Raw genomic sequence first — 18,207 nt, forward strand, 5'->3', positions numbered from 1 at the left:
AGCAGTTTAATCAGTAAGAAGATAAACCTGCAAGGCGAACAAAAAGCTGGAATGGCAATTGACACCCACTTTTCCATCCCCTCCCCAATTCAGTGTTGTGGTTTCTGCCCCTCCTCTTCTAATTAAGAGTCCCTGAGTGCAAAATTAATGTCAAATTATAAAGTCTATTCTTTCCTTAGGGAAAGCCTCCTGGCATCTCCTTGTTGTTTGTTCGTGTCCCATCATGCCCCATGTTGTCAGTGATCCAACAAATACCAGATATTGCATTGCCACCTGTGTGGTTCCCAGTGTCAGAAAGTGTTACACCGATAGGTGTTTTCAGTGTGCTAGGAAAAGAAAAACTTTTGGGCAAAAGAATTTATAAAAGTTCAGATAAAATGTATTAGTAAATATATTAGTAAATGTACAAACTGGTACCAAGCATTGCTGAAACTTGGTTAAACTAAAAACTAATTGTATGGTATAGATATTTTACCTTAGATTTGAGGCTTACCCTAAATATAGGCAAGTTTCAATAGCTCTTTAAAGACTAGTTCATTTTCCATTGTAATGACTCTGAAGAAGGTTTTTAGGGTCTAAGACAGGCTCACATTCAGTTTTACGTGCAGCCCTCTCATAAAGAAGTTGTTGCGTTGGGCAGTCCTCAGTATAAGGAGGGATTTTAACCCCACCTGGAAGTGCATTCTGTGTACTGTAGCACAGCCCAAGAGCGTGGGACTTCAATGCTGCTTCCACAGTTACTGAAAGGGCGGTGGTTGTATAAACACAGACCTAAACTGCAGGGACCTGAGAGCTGGTCACTGACTCACTTTTCGGTCAAGTATTTTGTGCATAAAACTTGGGCAGAGAAGGGGAGAGAGGCTTCTCAGATTTCTGGAGATTACTTAAAATCCAATCTATGCTCGGCCTTACAGAAGGTGTTTTAAGCGTTTTTTATAACTCCAGTTTGTAGGGCACTTTGAATTTCTGAAATGTAGCCTGTTAGTGCTAAGCTGTGGCAAAGCTCCAGTGATGGATGGGCTCGCCATGCACGAACTCCCGCCGTGCAGCTATAGAACTAGAGCACACTGCCGTCACACTGACGACCGAGCATTTGACAACGTGTTGTCTGTGTATCTTGTTTTGATTGGGGGGGTGATTTTTTATTTCATGTTAAGTAAATGATGCCCCTTGCTCCTAGGTACAATTCCATGTTGAGTTTTGAAGTAATCTTTCACTCCGTGTTCCCTAAGGCAATGAAAATATGCCCAGGCTTCCCAGGGGAGGTGAGGGAGAGAACGAGGTTAACCTATTCCATCACCTACAAACCTAGGTATGGAAACTGAGGTCCACACTGTACACGTGAAAAACATTAAAAATATCTTCTCCTTCTCTGCAGCTAGGGCACCCACATATATCTGCTTCCATTTATTCTATCTTATCTCTAATGGGTAGGGAGAGAGATCATACAAATGGTTATAGCTTATATGCACTGAAATCAAGCACTGCAATAAAATGACCTCATAGGGCGTGTATCATTGTATGGCAGGGTGAGACCCTTGACCTTTTGGTGAGAATCAACTGTGCTGATTAGTTGGAGAAAACATTCAACAGATGGGCCCTTAATCTTCTGCTACACAATAAAAGTATAGCCAGATAACAGCAGTTACTGTGGATTGCATGGCCTTCAGCTTTGCACAAAATAGAAGCAGAAATGACAAACCTTTCTTTGAGGTATTAGTGGTTTTTCCAGTATTTTTGTCACTTTTTCCTATGTTGCTCCCTTCGTTAGATGTGTGTACCCTCTTCCCGCACTTAACTAAGATTTTGGAATGCTTAAAATGCATGCCATGCGCATGGTGGCTGTCAGGTAGGACTGGGGACATGTTTTTCCAGAGTAATGAGCATTTAAATCACTGTAATGTGTGTCTGATGGTTTAGGTCCTGAAAGCAGATTATCAGCTTCTCAGTGCATGTACTGCATGGCTTTGAAACGTCAATGGCACAAACTGTTTTTATTCTTTGCTTCATTTTCTTTATTGACATGAAACGAATAAACATTTCCATTGTTGGCAGCATCAGTAATGAAGGCATCAGTAGCTACAGTGCTGAAGATTTATCCAACACAATTTCAAGCATGGTGTCTTCAGAGGTGACAGGACAGAAGAGTATCTTGCAAGAACATGGAGGACAAACAGCCTCTGATTTCTTAAAGCAGGCTGCAGAAGCAAGAGAGAAAAGTCTGCCTACCTCAATGCCTTTTGCATACTGTGCCAAAGAACATGTCACGGCAGATCTTACAAGCAACAATGACAAGTTACCAACCTCAAATTGCAATGAAGCAGTGCCATCCCCAGGTCCAGGGAATGACAAAGAAGAGGGAATAGCACATGCCGTTTCTGTGGACAGAGGCCCAAAATGTGACAATATTGCTGCCACTTCTATGAAAAACAGCGAGAATGATCCCAGAAACGCAAGCCTGGAGCCCAGCCCTCCTGCAGCAATTACAGAAATGCAAGGAGTCACACAAATGAGTTTGAGTGAATTAGGATCACTCTGGCAGAGTGAACAGCTGGGTGGCATGAGAGAACCACATGTCAGCACGCTTCCCCAGGGTAAAGAAGCAGGAGATTATTTTACTGCTCAGAAGGCCAAGCAGGAGCGAGGAGTTTTGGAAGTAGGTCAGCCGCAGACTGTAATGCAGCAAGGTAGACAGAACACAGATGGTGGAGAGGGTCTGCTAATGAAAAAGGAAACCTTAATCCTAAATTATCCAGCAACAGGAGGCTCAGACAGTGAAAAATTTGGAGCAATTGTGAATGCTCAGGGCTTCGCTGAGATCAGTGAAGTCTGTAATCTACAGATGGGGGCTGTAACAACAGCTAAAGGGGATGAGGCAAACCCAGCTCTATCTGGAAGCAAAGGGGAGCAGTCAGAAGCCTGTACTTCAATGTCAGAGTTGCCTTCTAACCCTCCAAATCTCTTCCTGGTACCAAAGCCTGAAGAGCCTTCAAGGGAATATGTGCCTGGAAATGACTCTGAAGATCCAATGAGGAGTGAAGCAGTGAAAACAGCCTCTGAAAAAAATGAACCCATTTTTCAAAGAGAGCTTCAAAAGGAGGATGAGCTTGTTAGTGCTGAGCATTTCGGTGTGCCTTTATCATTTAAGCGAGAAGAAGAACAAAAATCAGCTGTCACAACTGAAAGCCCAAAAGATGAAGCCAATAGCAATGAAATTATAAAAGCTGATGATGTGTCTAGAGAAAGCACTACACTTTCTGAAACAGAAAGCATTATCAATCCCACCAAGGAAAACTCCCTGGTAGATAAAAGATTATTACTGGAAGAATACGCATCAAGTACTTCTCTGAGCAGATCCACAGAGCTGAATGAAAAAGAAACCGAGGTGAATGTAACAGGAGAAAAAAACAAAATCAGAACAGAGGAGGCACGAGTGACAGAAACCAGTGAATTCCCTGAGGGGTCAAGTGGGGCAGAAAGACAACAATTGAACTCTGTTGGTAGCTACCACCAGAACGCGGAAAACACCCATTTGCGACATAGTCCTGAAGAAGCCAGTCCTTGTGAAAAGACTTCAACAGGTGACCTAGGGGAAGAAGCTGGGGAAAAGCCTCTGAATTTAGAGGGTAACTTTAAATCGCCTGAAGACAATTCACACTCTCTTGGTTGTAAACCTGAACAACAAATGAGTAAAGAGAAAACAGCTGCCACAGCTGACCTGGAGAATAAGCTCGTGGCTTCCCCACAGTTTCCAAGGGAAGAATGCCCACTGGGTTTTGATTGCTTTAACACTGAAGCAGAAGACAAAACTTTGAGCCAGTCAGGTTGTAACAGGACTGAAAAGGTTTGTTTAGCCGGTGCACACAGTTCACCGCTTCTCCACTCTGAGAACAATAATATTAAGCAGAGTAAGCAGGATGAAAGGGAAAAGGCTTTTGCTAGAGAAACTGTGTTAGAATCTGAATGCAAAACTGAAAGTCGAGAAAAGCCTGAGAGCTACAGCAAGTCAGAAGAAAGTGCAAAAATGTCCAAATCAAAACTTGAGCTCCAGGGCTTAAATGAGTTGGCAGGGACTATGGATCGCATGGCTGTACAAACTGAGGAGGCCTCACGGGTTTCGGAAGCCAAAGAACAAATCGGTCACAGCACTGAAGTGCCTCACAGCCATCCAGAGCAAGGACCTGCAGCTGCACAAAGCAGTGCCATGGATGGTAAAGAAAATGAGGGTATTCAACAAGAGAAGCACCAAACTGCGGTGAAAAGTTTCATGGAGGACAAAGATTTGGCACTGAAAAGCGAATGCAAATCGGATGTGCTGATGCAAGCTCAGCAGGAGCAAGTGGCTGCAGAAAGTCACAGAAATCCGCAGATGACTTGTTCAGAAACCTCCCAAGCTGCGGTCGGTACTTCAGGGCTCACTCCTCCGCAAGTTCACGTGGAGGAAGGGGGCGACAGCCACGTCCGTGAAAACAGCTGCCCCTCTGAGAGTGACACGGGCAGCTCTTCTGAGGCCCCGGAGTGCAGCATCAGAGAATTGCAGGAAAATGCAGGTGTTCCAACTGCTCTTCCCCAAGCAGAGCAAAGGGAGAAGTCAGTGTCTGTTGCTGGTGGCAGTGGCTGGATTTCAGATAGAGGGCTTGAACAACAGAAGCAGCAAAGCAGTTTGACAACTGTCGCAAGAGCAGACGATCAGGAACACAAAGAAAAAGCTCTAAAACCTGAACGGCCATTGGACCTAAATAATCACAGCAACATAGCTCTAAACATTTCAAACCACCTTAATAAAGAATCTTCTGTGCTAGGTCCAGCATCGATCCAATGTGACTCTGACACAGCAAAAGAAAAGGACAAGGACAAAAGCAGTGCTGTGGTGTCAGAGGATATGTGCAGCAGCAAACACGGGCAAAATATTTCTGGTGTGACCATGCTTAATTTGCAAGATTGCAACGAGCAAAACAAAACTGATCTCAAGGCAGAAGAAAACTGCCGCAGTAAGCAAAACTCAAACAAGCCCGAGCAGGATAATAATTCTTTGATCTCAGCTAGTCAGCATGAAACAGCATGTCATAGCAATGCGTTTTCTAAAGAATCTGACAAGAATGAACAGCTAGGCAGCGTATGCAGGATAAAGGATAATACTGGTGAAAGCCGTGCTGCTGCTATAAATGCTCTTCCAGGGACACAGAATTCAGCAAGTGCTACTAACATATCAGAGGCTTTGCCAAGTGATACAGAAATAGCACATACTTCTGATAATTCTGAGAAAAATGATCCTCAAATATCTCATCCAGAAACTCAAGGAAAAGTGCCATTAATGGCAAAAAACTCGGAAAAGATTGAAGGTCTGACTGCTGATGGGGAAATCATCTGGAGAGATGGAAACATGGAGATAAGTTGTGAGGACAGTGCTTCTGTCACAGAAACAAACAATATGAAAACTGATAAAACTCCAGGGGCACAAGGATCTCCTTCACCGTTACAGGCACATGGGGAACTAATTCCCACTGATAAGTCATATAAATCCAGCTGCATTCAAAAGACACCAGAGGAGCCTGGTTATTGTCAAGCAAATTTTACAGCCCTCTCTACACGGACCTCTGCACTCAGCCATCCTAGCCAGCAACCTGGAAACAATATGAACAATGGTACTGGAGGGGAATTACTAAATAATGAGCTGGAAGTTGTAGCATGCCAAAATGCCTTAGAAGGTAACTCTAATTTGCAGATTGCTGCAGGTTCTCAGGTGTCTGCGCACTTAGGTCCTTCATGCAGGGTAAGCACAGGTAAAACAGCAAATTCAGAAAACAGCTCTGCAGCGAGTATGTGTGTGAATAAAAAAGATGTTCCAGACCAAAGTTTTCAGAGTGATGGAGACAGAATTTTAGCCCTGCCAGAGACTTTAAATGTGGGGCAGAGTACTGGAAACTTATCACAGTTCAATTCTGAGAAGCTGAAGAAAGAGATATCTGCAATTAAATCCAAAGAAAGAAAAAGTGAGGTAAACTTCAAAGAACAGCGAAGTGACAGTTCAGCAGAGTCTCTCTTAGCTCTCCCTACTCTAGAAGGGAAGCTGCTGAGCCTTTCATCTGTTGGTAAACAAGAAGGTTGTAATGAGGAAATTGCAACCAATATCTGCGTAGATGACAAGTACAGTAAGATCTTAGAGAAACCTGGGAATTCAGAAAAAATGGAAGAGCTTTCAAAAGAGAATAATAACGTAACCAGGGCAGAGATCAGTATTTCCGAGCAGTCTGCAGAGAACGCTGGAAGGGAGCATGAGGCTCTGACCTGCAGCTCTCTGGACATTGGCTCCAACCTCCCAGACTTTAGGGAGCATATCAGCCAGATATTTAAAAAAACTGTCCACAGCACTCTGAGCACTGAATTACCCCAACTCTTGTCTGAAAATCATGCAGGCTTCAAGCAGAGTCCAGTGGCCAAGGATACAGCAGAACTGTGTGGTGCTGAGAACTTTTCAGAATCAAACAAGGCGGGCAAAGAAACTCCCGAGAGCACCTCAGAAGCAGAGGGGCAAGAGTTGTCTTTAGCTACGGAGTCTTCCTGCAATGCTGCCAAGGGCAAATCTCTGCAACCAGAAAACACAGTGGCAGAGCTGCCACCAGCAAGTCTCCAGGACACTGAGAAAAACAGCCTGCCCGGTAGCTGTTTAGAAGTGGTCTCTAGTTTGGATGGCACTACACCTGCTGAATGTGCTCTGGAAAATCTGCAAAAGCCAGACAAAACCACTGAGCATCCAGAGGGCAGTGAGATGGAAAGAAAGGAAGGTGTGTGTGCTAGTGGCGTTGATCCTGAATCACTAATAAGCTTAGAGATAAAGAAGCAAGGACCGGCTTCATTTGATGGGGCAGCAGCTGAGAACTTCCCTGCATATTCTGACAGTAAGCAACAGCCCACTGTAGCTGTTATCTCTACAGGCGATGTACAGAAGAGGGACTTAGAAGATGCTGCTACCGCAGAGGGAAATAACTTAATTACAGAGTGTAATGCAGAACCAGTTTCATCTGAAGAGGATGTAAGTCTTCCTACTGAACAGTGCCAGGATCCTAAGCCAAATGAACTGGAGAAAAGTGAGTACGGTGATCCAGACATTGCCAAGAGCATCTCTGACATGGCAGCTTCTACACTTGTCCCGGGAGGATCTTACAATCATGAAAAATTGCCAGACAATTTTAATGTGTCACCTGGGGAAAATCAGGAGACACACGTTCGCAGCAATTTTTTGCATGACATTAAGTCTCAGAATGACATGCAGATGATACCGGATGATCCAGTAAATAGGAAATGCTTGGAAACATTGGAAAAATCGCAAGATGCACAGCAAGAAAAGACAGTGGCCGTGCATGGGTTGACAGATTACTTAAAAAATGAAGTAAGCCAGGATGATTGCTTGCAAACTGACTCTAAACTAGAATCTGTGACTGAGGGAAATGTAAAAGAGAACAGTGACACAGTGTTAAGCACAGCAAAGACAGGTAACGAAAAAACTGGAGACATCCCTGAAACAGGTACTGCAAGGATGTTAGTCACTGGTGAAGGTGACTTAGCTATAAACACGAGCACTGAAGAGCAGGAGACAGACTTGTACAAAAATCACTCTCCAACCGTTCCTGTGATAGAGCAGGGTGAGCATTCTGCATGTACAGATCTCACTGTTGCTGAAAATCAGCCAAGCAAGATGAATTCAGAACATGAAAGCTCACTTCAGGATGCCAAAAGAAAGCTATCACCGCTTGCATTAACTGAGCCTAAGAACCTTGACCTCAATGAACTTCAAGACATGGCTGTGGCAGGATTACCTACTGAAAGGTATTTACTTTAAATTACTATGTGAAATGGTTGTCAGGACCGCGGGGCTTGATAGGGATACAATTTTCAAGGCAGATACCCATTGTCTGGGCGGTTTAAGAGGGCATAGCACTTACTCTGTTCTTAAATTTCTATTACATTTCTGTTGCTTCTAAATGTGGACTACGTGGAAGAAATTTGAAATAATTTGTAAGGGCAGAGGGGTCCTACAAGCTGAGGAGCACAATTCTTGCCTGTTCCATCTGCTGGTCCGGATTCCTGCCCTTACCTGCGTGGATTTGCTTACGCTTCCCAGTGTTCACATCTCGTAGTCTAAAGTTAGGCAAACAAATAGCACTTCCTAGCCTTAAGTTAGCAGGCTTTTGCCTAAGTTTTGGTGACCCAGTTAAATGAGACCTGCAGCATTCACATGGTGGATTGCAGTATTTAAAAACAAGCCTACAGTATAACCCAATTACTCACACTGTTAGTTGTCTAGGCCTCCCTCTTATCCTCCCGTATAATATAATTGTATTGACAGCGCCTTTGATCACTGTGTTATTCAGTGTTTCTAATGACATGGAGTTGTTTCAGATGTGAATTCTTCTTAGCTGGGATTTCTGGAGCCTAAGAGCTGTTGGTTTTATTTTCCAAACCTAGCAGTAACTGCTTTAATGAAGTTAAGACTTCTTTTTGTGAGTTTCTACTTTGCTGTCTGAATTCTCAGTTTGATGTGCAGATAATTCAAAAGAACTATGATCTTAGAACAGGTGCTTTTCCTTTAACTAATCATGTCACTGCTTCCTCTGTAACCTCAGCAACTTTCTTGCACGCTGTCCCTCTCCTTCCCGTGCTGGAGGAGGCAGCTATAGCTGTAACTGCTAAGCGACAACAGCAGAGCAGAAAGGTACAGTGAAAAGCTGAACTATTTCAGATAACATCAATGAATGGTCTGCATAGATGGAATCTTTCTAAGTACTACCAAAAAATTACATGATACTAACTGAATAAGGAGGGAAAATGTTTCAGTGCTACATTCCCTAAAGGTTAAAATGATAAAACCACATTGTAAGTGAAAGCACCTGAAGTGTTTCTGTTGTTGTGAAAATGTGGGGGAGTTCTTCCTGTTGTATGTGAGTCTGGGACCGAGACTGAATATGATCTAATTGTGCGAGCAAAATGTACATTAGAAGAGTACTAGAAGTGTTGGAAGTCTGAACAGCTATATGACTTTCTCTTTAAGGATCTGTCTATAAAATGACAAGGAAATTAGACCCTGTTATTTCTCTCTAGCTCCTTTCCTTTCTTTTTGTTTCCCTTTATATGATGGGAAGCTTCACAGTGGGTAGCTTTGAAATTACCAAACAAATTGCTGGCATGGCCTGGTTCAGAAGCCTTAAGGGACTATGGGGCAGTACTTGCACAAATCTACGCATGTGTTTTATATCAGGGCGGGTATTATACTTTAAATAAATACCTGTGGCAAGCCGGGCAGGGTTCTTGAAACAGCTGCTGGCAATTCATGGAGTAGTTGCTTAATACTTGCATATGCTTTAAGAATTCATTATCACCTGTTTTTCCAGCGTGAGGGTTTGTATCAACAGGCAGCTGCTACTTTTGGACTGCAGCTGTAAGTGGTGTCACACGCATACCAAGTGTGCATACGCACGCAGGAGATACTGTGTGCAGAGCCGTACGCGGTTGCGGTATTGTAGACTTCAACACTGGGGACTCTCGGAGGTAGAGAGGAGTCTCTGCTTTTGATCAGGCTTGTTTCTTAGAGGAATATGCATTTATAATATAGAAGAGAAGTAGAAAGCATTAGTTGAGCTGGCTGGTCTGTCTTCAGTGGGTCCAACACAGTTTTCCTCGGAGCTTAAAACTGGTTTTGTGTAGTTGAATTTCAAGCTGTATTCCATACCCTATGTACTCTGGTCACAACACTTGTTGCTGCAGAGTGGTTTTGAGTTGTTTATTGCCCTATAATCCTTACAGAGGATAAACTACTAAAGCCGTGCGAAAAAAGATGCACATTTCTAAGAGCTGAATGTGGGGATTTGGGCCTGATGGAAAGAAGTCCAGGGAGAAAGAATCCTCCCCAGCTCTCAAAATAAATAGTAGTAAGAAGTATATTATATTTAGGAGAAGGAAATGGCATGTTCTGAATTATTTCAGCATTGTTTTCTCCCCCCCTCCACTGCTTCTGTATAGCTCCATCTCTTACAAGATCTCTTATGTTGAAACCCCACTGAACTGTGGGTAAGGGGGCAAAGTTGTGTGGTCTGACTTTTAAATCCTTTTTAGGATTTCTTCTTGCAGAGGAAATAGAGGAATTTCTTTCCTTCATGGCCATGGCACTGGGAGGAGGGTGGTCTTGTGATGAACGGTAGATCCAGGAAGTGTCTGCAGTGACTCCTGCCCCTACCTCCTTTAGGAGTGGGACAGTGGTCAACTAATAAGAAGAGCTTTTGTGTCTGAAGGCAATAGTACAGCACCAGTAACTTCCCTTCAAATCTTCAGTAAAAAGGACAATTATTTTGTGAAAGGAGGTTGTGGCTGAAGCATTAGCCCCACTTTCATGTGGAAGTGCAGCTGTGCTATTAGCAGAAGTAGGGAAGGGTTGGATTTTGGCAAACGTCTCTGTCAGCACTGAAAAGGAGTAAAAAATAACCCTTTCTTTCATGGTTTTGACATTTTTATCTCTCTACCGAATCTGTGACTGAAAACCTGTGTTCGTGATGACCACATCTGGGCATCAAAATGTTGTCTTTCCCACTTACTATTGGGCATCCAGCCGCTCCATTTTGCTGTCTGAGTTTTACTTGGAAAGGAAGATCAGGACTTGAAGGGTTTTTTTTCTCCTTTTGCACTGTCTATACCCATACATCTTTATTCTTTTATGGAGGGAGAAGGGAGGTTCATGTATGTACAGGGAGTCCTCATACCTTATGCCACTGAAATGCTCCTGTTTGCATCATGGGCTATGGCAGATGTTGAGTAGAGCACGGAACAAAACCAGAAATGATGGCAAAATTTTAGGGATGTTTAGAGGTGGCGTGGAATTTTTTGATAACTTCCTGTAGTTCAACTGGCTGGTGCATGCAAACTGCCATTGTCTCTTGGAAAAAGTGCCAAGCTTTTTGAAGTGGAGACTGTAAAGTCATTCCCAGATGTGCATCCATAAGGTACGGAGAACAGATTGTATCATTCGCTGGTTTGCTAGCTTGGCAAAACGCCCAGCTTGTTAACAGGCCTTTGGGTGTTCCAGGGTTGTGGAGATGCTCACAGACTCAACTTGGGGCTGGCTGTGCTAGTGAGGGAGGAGCACAAGGAGCCGTAAGCATGCTGCAAGCAATGACGCTCATTCTGCAGTAAGGTGAGGTTCTCCTCTGCACCCCTCAGCAGAACCGGTTTGCTGCGCAGAGCAGCGCGGGCTGTGCTCGCTGCAGTGCCGAGCAACACACCCGGTGCCTTCACCTGCTTCGAATGCAGGAGGGCACTGTGCAGGCTTGGCGTTCCCAGAGCTTCTGGTGCTACTGCAAATCGCATTGACTTCTTCTGGAGCTTATGCTGCAGAAGCAATCCTTGTTCCAGCCTGTCTATGCAAATCGATAGACAAGATGCAGTGCTTTCACAGCCGTACTCACGCAGGTGCTCATTCTTTCTCTACGGTGCCTGAACCTTCCTTGATGGCTGTACCTCGACCTGCTCCTCGCTATACGAGTGGCACATAAAGCTAGCTGTAAAGGGCGAGGAGGCTGTGGCACTGCTCTGCTTTGGGGACAAGTGTTTCCTTAGAGTTTTGACACTGCAAGAAACTCTACCGGGAGGGCCCTTTCCCGGATACAGCACCGTATTGTAGGTGCTCTCCTATCGCTGCCATTGGTGTTCAGAGAATGGAGAGTTCCGTTGCATTGACTCACATCACTTATAAATCTAAGCAATATTCTGATATGGGAAGTACGTTGCAGCAGTTGGCATCAGCAAAGCTACTTGAAAAACATTCTTTATGTCCTATGCATAGGTCAGACAAGATCTCTGAAGTTGGTCCAGACATACTTTTGGATTTGCTTCATGCTTTGTTCCTGCCATCAAAAATTGGCAAGTTCAATAAGTCCGAAAAGAATGTTCGCTCCTTAGTAAATACTGACTTGGTCTTTTTTGTCTGCATAACAAACACAGTATTAAATATTTTAACAGTCTTGCTGGATGGGGTATGGAATGTAGAACTGCTTTTCAGATCAGTCAAGTGGGTTTTGAGCACTAAGGCTTTGTGTCATTAGCATCTGAAAACAAGAGTTTGGAGTTAAAAGGAAACTTTTCAAAACAGTGATTATGCAGCTTTCTTTATTTCCCTATTTTTTTTAACTTCAAAATTAACTGAGGTGTGTAGCATCTCAGGATCACAAAACAAAGGGAAAAGTAGCTGAAGGTGATTTACACACAAATGAAATGCTCAAACTTAATCAGGCTATTTGTCTGTCCTGCCCTTCTCCCTTTGCATCTGAATTCTTTCTCTTTATTTCCCTTCCATCTTACTGTCATTGTTATCCTCAGTAGGTGCAACTGTTAGTACAGTTGTGCTTTTGGAGATGCAAGCAGCTCAGCCTGCAGTCCTGCACTAAATTAACTGGATGGGGAGTTCTGTGGGGATTTTGTCTGCATGAAGTCTGCGATAATTAATTTTGGTATTTTTCTATTCATGGAAGAGTAAAATTAAGATAACGTCACTCTTACCCAACGGATATCTCACATTGCTTTCTAAGAAGTGAAAGGGAGTTTTGCCACCTACTCTAATGGATGCCATTGACTGAAATGACCGCTGTTTTAGGCGGCGTCTAAGTCAGTGTAAAGAATTTATAAAATGCTGATTTGATTGTATGCTCTGTTGTACTCAAAGCACATACCAATGGAAAACTAGGTATGTGATACCATGCTGGTTATTTTTTTATTTTATTTACGTATGCCTCTGCTACTGAAAAGTATAGAAGTAAATAATCTCTGGTCCGGCCAAATTGCTGGTACTTCTTGCTGTATTGAAAACATTCTGTAACACTCTTGAGAACCTTAGCCACATATTCGTAAGGTAGGTATTGACATGGATGGATGATACATGAGCTGCTTTTTTCATACATCCTTCTATGTTTCTCAATAAATTACATTTATTCAATCAAATACAGGCATTTGCTACCGAAATCCAGCATGGACACTGTAATACTTTGTCCAATATCTGGACAGGCAGTTTAGCATCAGTTTTTGTCGTCTTTTCTCATTAAGTTAAAAATTACTTTCAGATTACTTTTTTTTTTTTCTGATTAGCTTTCCCCAGATGTATTTTTCAACCTTTTTTCTTCCAAGTAAGCTGCCTATTTTCTCAAAATTGTTTTTGCATAACCTACAGATCCCCATATTTTCTCTATTCCAACCCTCTATCTCCTGGCTTCTTGCAAAATTGGATACCATGGAGCTTGTTCCACTGTCCCTGTTTCTAATAGAATATGCAAAGTAGGATTAGCCCCAGCTTTGAACCCCGCCGAGGGCAGCTCTAAGAACAGCAATTACAGACACAGGCATATTCTCCATGACTTGGATGTGGCTTCCTTCCAGTTTTTCTGCGTCTTGGCATGCTTGCATTGCACTAGTGCTTCTCAACAGAGACTCCTCTGGAGACATGTCTGAAGAGCCGGAACTCTGTAGCGCTTGCCTCATCCTTTGCTTTCTGTTTTTCCTCCTGCTATCTTTTACGTTGATGTCCTTGGAGCCTGTCTTATCAATATTGGTCCAGGTATATGGAAGCCCACGTGTGCATTGCTAATAGCAGGTGGAGTTTATTTAGAGATTGCTATTCCTTAACATTTGGGTACTCTGGAAAAGTAGAAAATTGTTATATAGATCTTTTGGGCCTGTTCATCTACACTTACCTTGACGGGTTAATTCTTACAGTGGAGTCTCTTTGGCCTATAAGCAGCTCTGCATCTCAAATTGCAATAGGTGTAGAAATGTTAATTGCTCCAATCAAAGGCTTAATTGCTCTGGATTTTAAGGTCCCTGTGAAATTCTGAGTGCCACCATTCTGTGCTCTTGTCAAGAACCAGCCCTACTATGTTATGTTAATCTTGTTTGCCCTGCTGAAATGTGCTCGGGATCTCCTCCCAGAGTAAGCATTTCCTGGTGAACTCTTCTTTGTTCACCCAGGCTTAATCCTTCCTCTTCCCTACTCTCCCTGTGCTACGCCTGCCCCATTCATCCATGGTCCTCAGTAAAATAACCAGCAGTCCGAAAGTGCACTAAGACTCCGCAAGGTTGTTTCCAATTTAATTTCACTAATTTACTTTCTTTACCTCTTGGTACATTTCCTTTCAAGACAGATGTGTGAGAGAAGGCTACGGCTGCAGCCTACCCTTAAAGTCAGTAAATGTTGGGCCAAAATCTCTGCGCCAGTGGAATGATATCGGCAAAGAAACAGATCAGCCAGGGAGAATGCTGCACAGTCCTGTGATCCTTTTTCACCCAGACCATCCTACGAGCACTATACCCTCAGTTATCCTGGTTTGCTTAAATAAGGGGGGTGTCTAGTTGTTTCAACTGATAAAAAATCAAATTAGGAAAATAGGCTGTATGTAGACAAGTAGGATTTAAATGATTGGCCTGAACTACCCGGTGTTTTCCAACCTCAAACCTGTAAATCTTGGCTTCTCTTTGTAAATGGTGCTCTCAAAAACACGGAGCAGTTGCTTCATGAAACTGAAACTCATCAAACTGCTTTTTTATTCTTTTTCAGCCTGTTTTTCCTAGATCCCTTGGCTAATGAAACACAAACAGTGTAATCAATAAAGCCTTTTTTTTTTTTTTCTAAGGCACTCAAGAGCTTATGTAAAATCTTTGGAATTTGTTAGCATGATAACATTGTTATGCTCTCCTAGCTGATAGAAATATCAAAGCCAGCTAAGAATAACTCTGCAACTCTGCAGAAGATTGGATTTGTTTCCTGGAATGAAAGCAAAAAGCATGTATGCATTTCTCTGTTTCTAACAACTAAGGAAAAGATTTTAGCTGTCATGAAAACAAATGGACACTTAAAAAAACCTCTCATCTCCCCTCCTTAACAATGTCATTAAATGAGTCAAAATATAGAGTTAGTTCTGCTGAATATTTGGAAGTCTCCAAGATTTTCCACATCATCTCTTTTTTTCTTTTTTTCAATGCTGTGATGGTACATGAAACTTCTGTTGCATGCAGCATTCTTCAAATCTTGTTCTTCTAGTAGAAACTCCAAATAAAGTTGTTTTGCTAGAGAAGTTATCACTGGAATTTGTGAGGCTTTGAGTCTAGCCTAGGGTTTTCTAAAAATCAATCTTTTTTACTTGGAAATTTGCAAAATGGCAGTTTCCCATCACCTTGATCCTCCAAAATGTAATGGGTTAACATTAAAATTTCCTTTTTTTTTCGAAGCAGAAGGTTAAGGTAAAACTTTGGGAATTTAAAGAGACAGCCAGCCCAAAGCCTCGCCAATAAAAATTGCTGGGAATTGCACAACCTAATTTTCAACCACCACAAATGATGGTTGTAGGCAATTTGTATGTGGAAAGTAGTGGAAATAAAAAGTTCAGGTGTTTGTTACAGAAGCGGCTTGGATATCTCAGCCAGGCTGCTCTGCAGCTAATTGGGTCTGTGGTTTTGCAGAGTGTATGACTATACACCTCTGCTTAGGAAATGCAAAAGAGAAACTCCTCTTTAATTTTAAACAAACTGAAGTATATTTATATGGTTTTCTTTGTTGCAAACGGACTTAAAAATGGGCACTAAGTTTTCACAAAGAACAATTTAAAATCACACATGCACATTTTCTTAAAGATTAGTCACCTGATGCAGCCTTGTTGTTGGGAGCAAACATAGGCATTGCTGTTTTGCTGGCTTTTTTGCAAGCTTATTGCAAATATGGTAGTATTTGTACTTGCTTATAGACCAACGATTAACGTCAATTTAAAGAGTTGGAGAAGAAAAAGCCTTGTTTTCATGCTTACAGGGAAAAACTTGACAATCTGACCTGAGTTCATCCTGTATTCTCAAAAAACAGAATGCAAATTTAAAAGAAAAACTGTGTGGGGTTGGTGGGTTTTTTTTAACATTTATTTAATGTAACATTCTTTCCAAGCCAATTTCATGAGTTTTTCATAGGTTTTTTTGAGGGCTGATTCATTTTGCCTCCCCAAGTCCTTTGGTTTGGCAGAAGTGACATGGTTTATGGGAAAAACCCTCAGATCGAATTCACAGGAGCTGGCCAGAGTGGGTCACTGCTAGCCATATGGTGCCCATAGGAAGCTTTCACCAGGTGTCCACCCGCAGTCTAAAAGCACCCTGACCATGGAGCACAGCAGGAATGATAGGGTCTCTGACAACATTTCTCAAGTCATAGTCCAGACCTGAAAATGCAACCTAAACTGATGCCGTGGAATCCAGCACTTCTGAAGGTACTGAACTTGAGTACCTTTAATTATTCTGTAATTCAATTTCCCATCTTCCTGAGTATAGGGTAAAAATGTTGCGCGCTTGAGGAAAATATTCATGCGTTGGTCCCGCAGCGAGGAGCAGTATGGGACGTGGAAGCTGGGGTGAAGTGTATGTGTGTGTATATATATCTATATATATGAGTGTGTGTGTATATATATATATGCTCTGCCTTCCAGCACCATGTGCCTATGTCAGGTAACTATAGCGTCACCACAGGAACTTCATTGTACCTGTGTTATGAACTACTTAGCATTGCCAAACTAAAAAGGCAATTATTTCTTTTAGGGTTTCCTCCACCCCTAAGATTGCAACCTAACTTCTCACATACAGCTTGGTAAATGTTATTTTCATGGACACATATGTAGAAAAGGAAAAAATGGGGATCTAGCAAAGATAAAATCCTTCACCCAAATGCAAAATACTGGTGTTCTTTAAAAGCATTTGGGATGTCCATTAAAAAACCCCATCAGTTCCTCCCAATATAAGCCATCCCGATGCTTTCTGGCCTTTCCTTGAGGCTAACTGTTCCCTGGGAGCTAGGGAAGGGCCCGGGCTCCAGCGGGGCCATCCTGCAGGATGTCTCCTGCCGCTGAGTCCCTCTCATCAGCAGGCTCACCGCTCCTATCGAACTCCGGCCCTCCGGAGAAATCTTTTGCAACGCTTTCTTTCGCGGCTCTTTGATCTGCGGGCTCCCAGCCTCTGCCAGACAGCGTGTCACTGCAGGCTGCAGCCTGAAAGTCAGCCCCTGTCCTGTAATTGTCTCCCCAGCCTTGCTGGGAGGTTGCTTATCTCTTGTTTTCCTGTTGCTTTTCAGCTTGTTTCCTCTCTCCTCCCCCAAGCCTTCTATTAATGCAGATTAATTAATTCTTACAGGAAAATTAGATAATCAAGCACACCTTAGCACCGTGTTCCTGCAGTTACTGCGTATCAGTTTTCCTGTGTTTAGGTAGCAGAGGGCACTGGGAGGAAAGTGGAAGTGTTTTTTGTGATAAAGGTGGGTTGAGATTGCTTAGCAGTAGGTGAAAGGGTTTTGGTACAGCAAGAGGCTAATGAATGAACTGGGAGAGGCATGTTATTTGAGCAAAATGACCGTTTTATTCCAAAAATGCTAAATTTGGTTTTGTTAGCAGGAACGTAGCTACTCTGTGTCCACGGCTTTGCGCCAGACTGAAGTGCTGCTTGCAAAGAAAATAAAAATCTATTTTAACGAATCTTGCTCTCTCCAGAGTCTCCCTTCTCCTCAGGGCTGTTATACCTGCAGAAGCTATTTATGAAATGGTTTCCAGATGACAAAAGAGCGTAGTTCCCCCCAAAATGAGAGGGTGGCTGAATGCCTGTACCTGTATCAGAAATCACAGTAACTTTTTCCATGCCTGGTTTCCTGCTGCTTGGGAGGCAGGATACAAGAGAGCTGCTCTCCCCAGAAACTTTAACTCTCTGCTTGATCTTAATCCTTGCTGTCAGAGTGGATGCTACCGGCTCCCAGTGCTGCAACTGAGTGAACCCTCCACAGCATATCATTCCGTAAGTGATGTTTACCCCTCAATGAGCCATACCTTGCAGCCCAGGTGGTGTTGGTAGTCTACATGTTTTTCAGAATTTTCACCTGTTACAGTATCTGATTTGGTCTCTGGGGGTCATTTGGTATAGTCTGTACAGGTATCCAAATTGTTAAAAGTAGCAATAAGCACATGCAGTGGAAATCCCTGTCATCTGCTTTCAGACTCATGAATGTGAAAGTTCTCCTGTAACACTAAATTTACCTGGTCAAAAACTGTTCCCTCCTTTTGCTCATATAAAATCAAACAAGGGCTAGAAGGAGAAAGGGTTCAAGAGTCAAAAAAAATTTTTAAAAATTGATGAATACCATTTTACACCTGAGGCTCAGTT

The 18,207-nt window shown here is 42.8% G+C and overlaps 1 protein-coding gene across 1 annotated transcript in view; it reads left to right on the forward strand.

Moving 5' to 3' along the window:
• The first annotated feature begins 5,350 nt into the window (after positions 1–5,350).
• TACC2 (transforming acidic coiled-coil containing protein 2) overlaps positions 5,351–18,207 on the forward strand; it is a 104,773-nt gene continuing 91,916 nt past the window's right edge. Inside the window, exon 1 of the mRNA XM_075155223.1 lies at positions 5,351–7,827. Coding sequence (XP_075011324.1) covers positions 5,384–7,827 — 2,444 coding nt within the window. The 5' untranslated portion in view covers positions 5,351–5,383. The remainder of the gene's footprint in view (positions 7,828–18,207) is intronic.

Source organism: Calonectris borealis, chromosome 7, assembly GCF_964195595.1.
Source record: "Calonectris borealis chromosome 7, bCalBor7.hap1.2, whole genome shotgun sequence".
Taxonomy (NCBI): domain Eukaryota; kingdom Metazoa; phylum Chordata; class Aves; order Procellariiformes; family Procellariidae; genus Calonectris; species Calonectris borealis.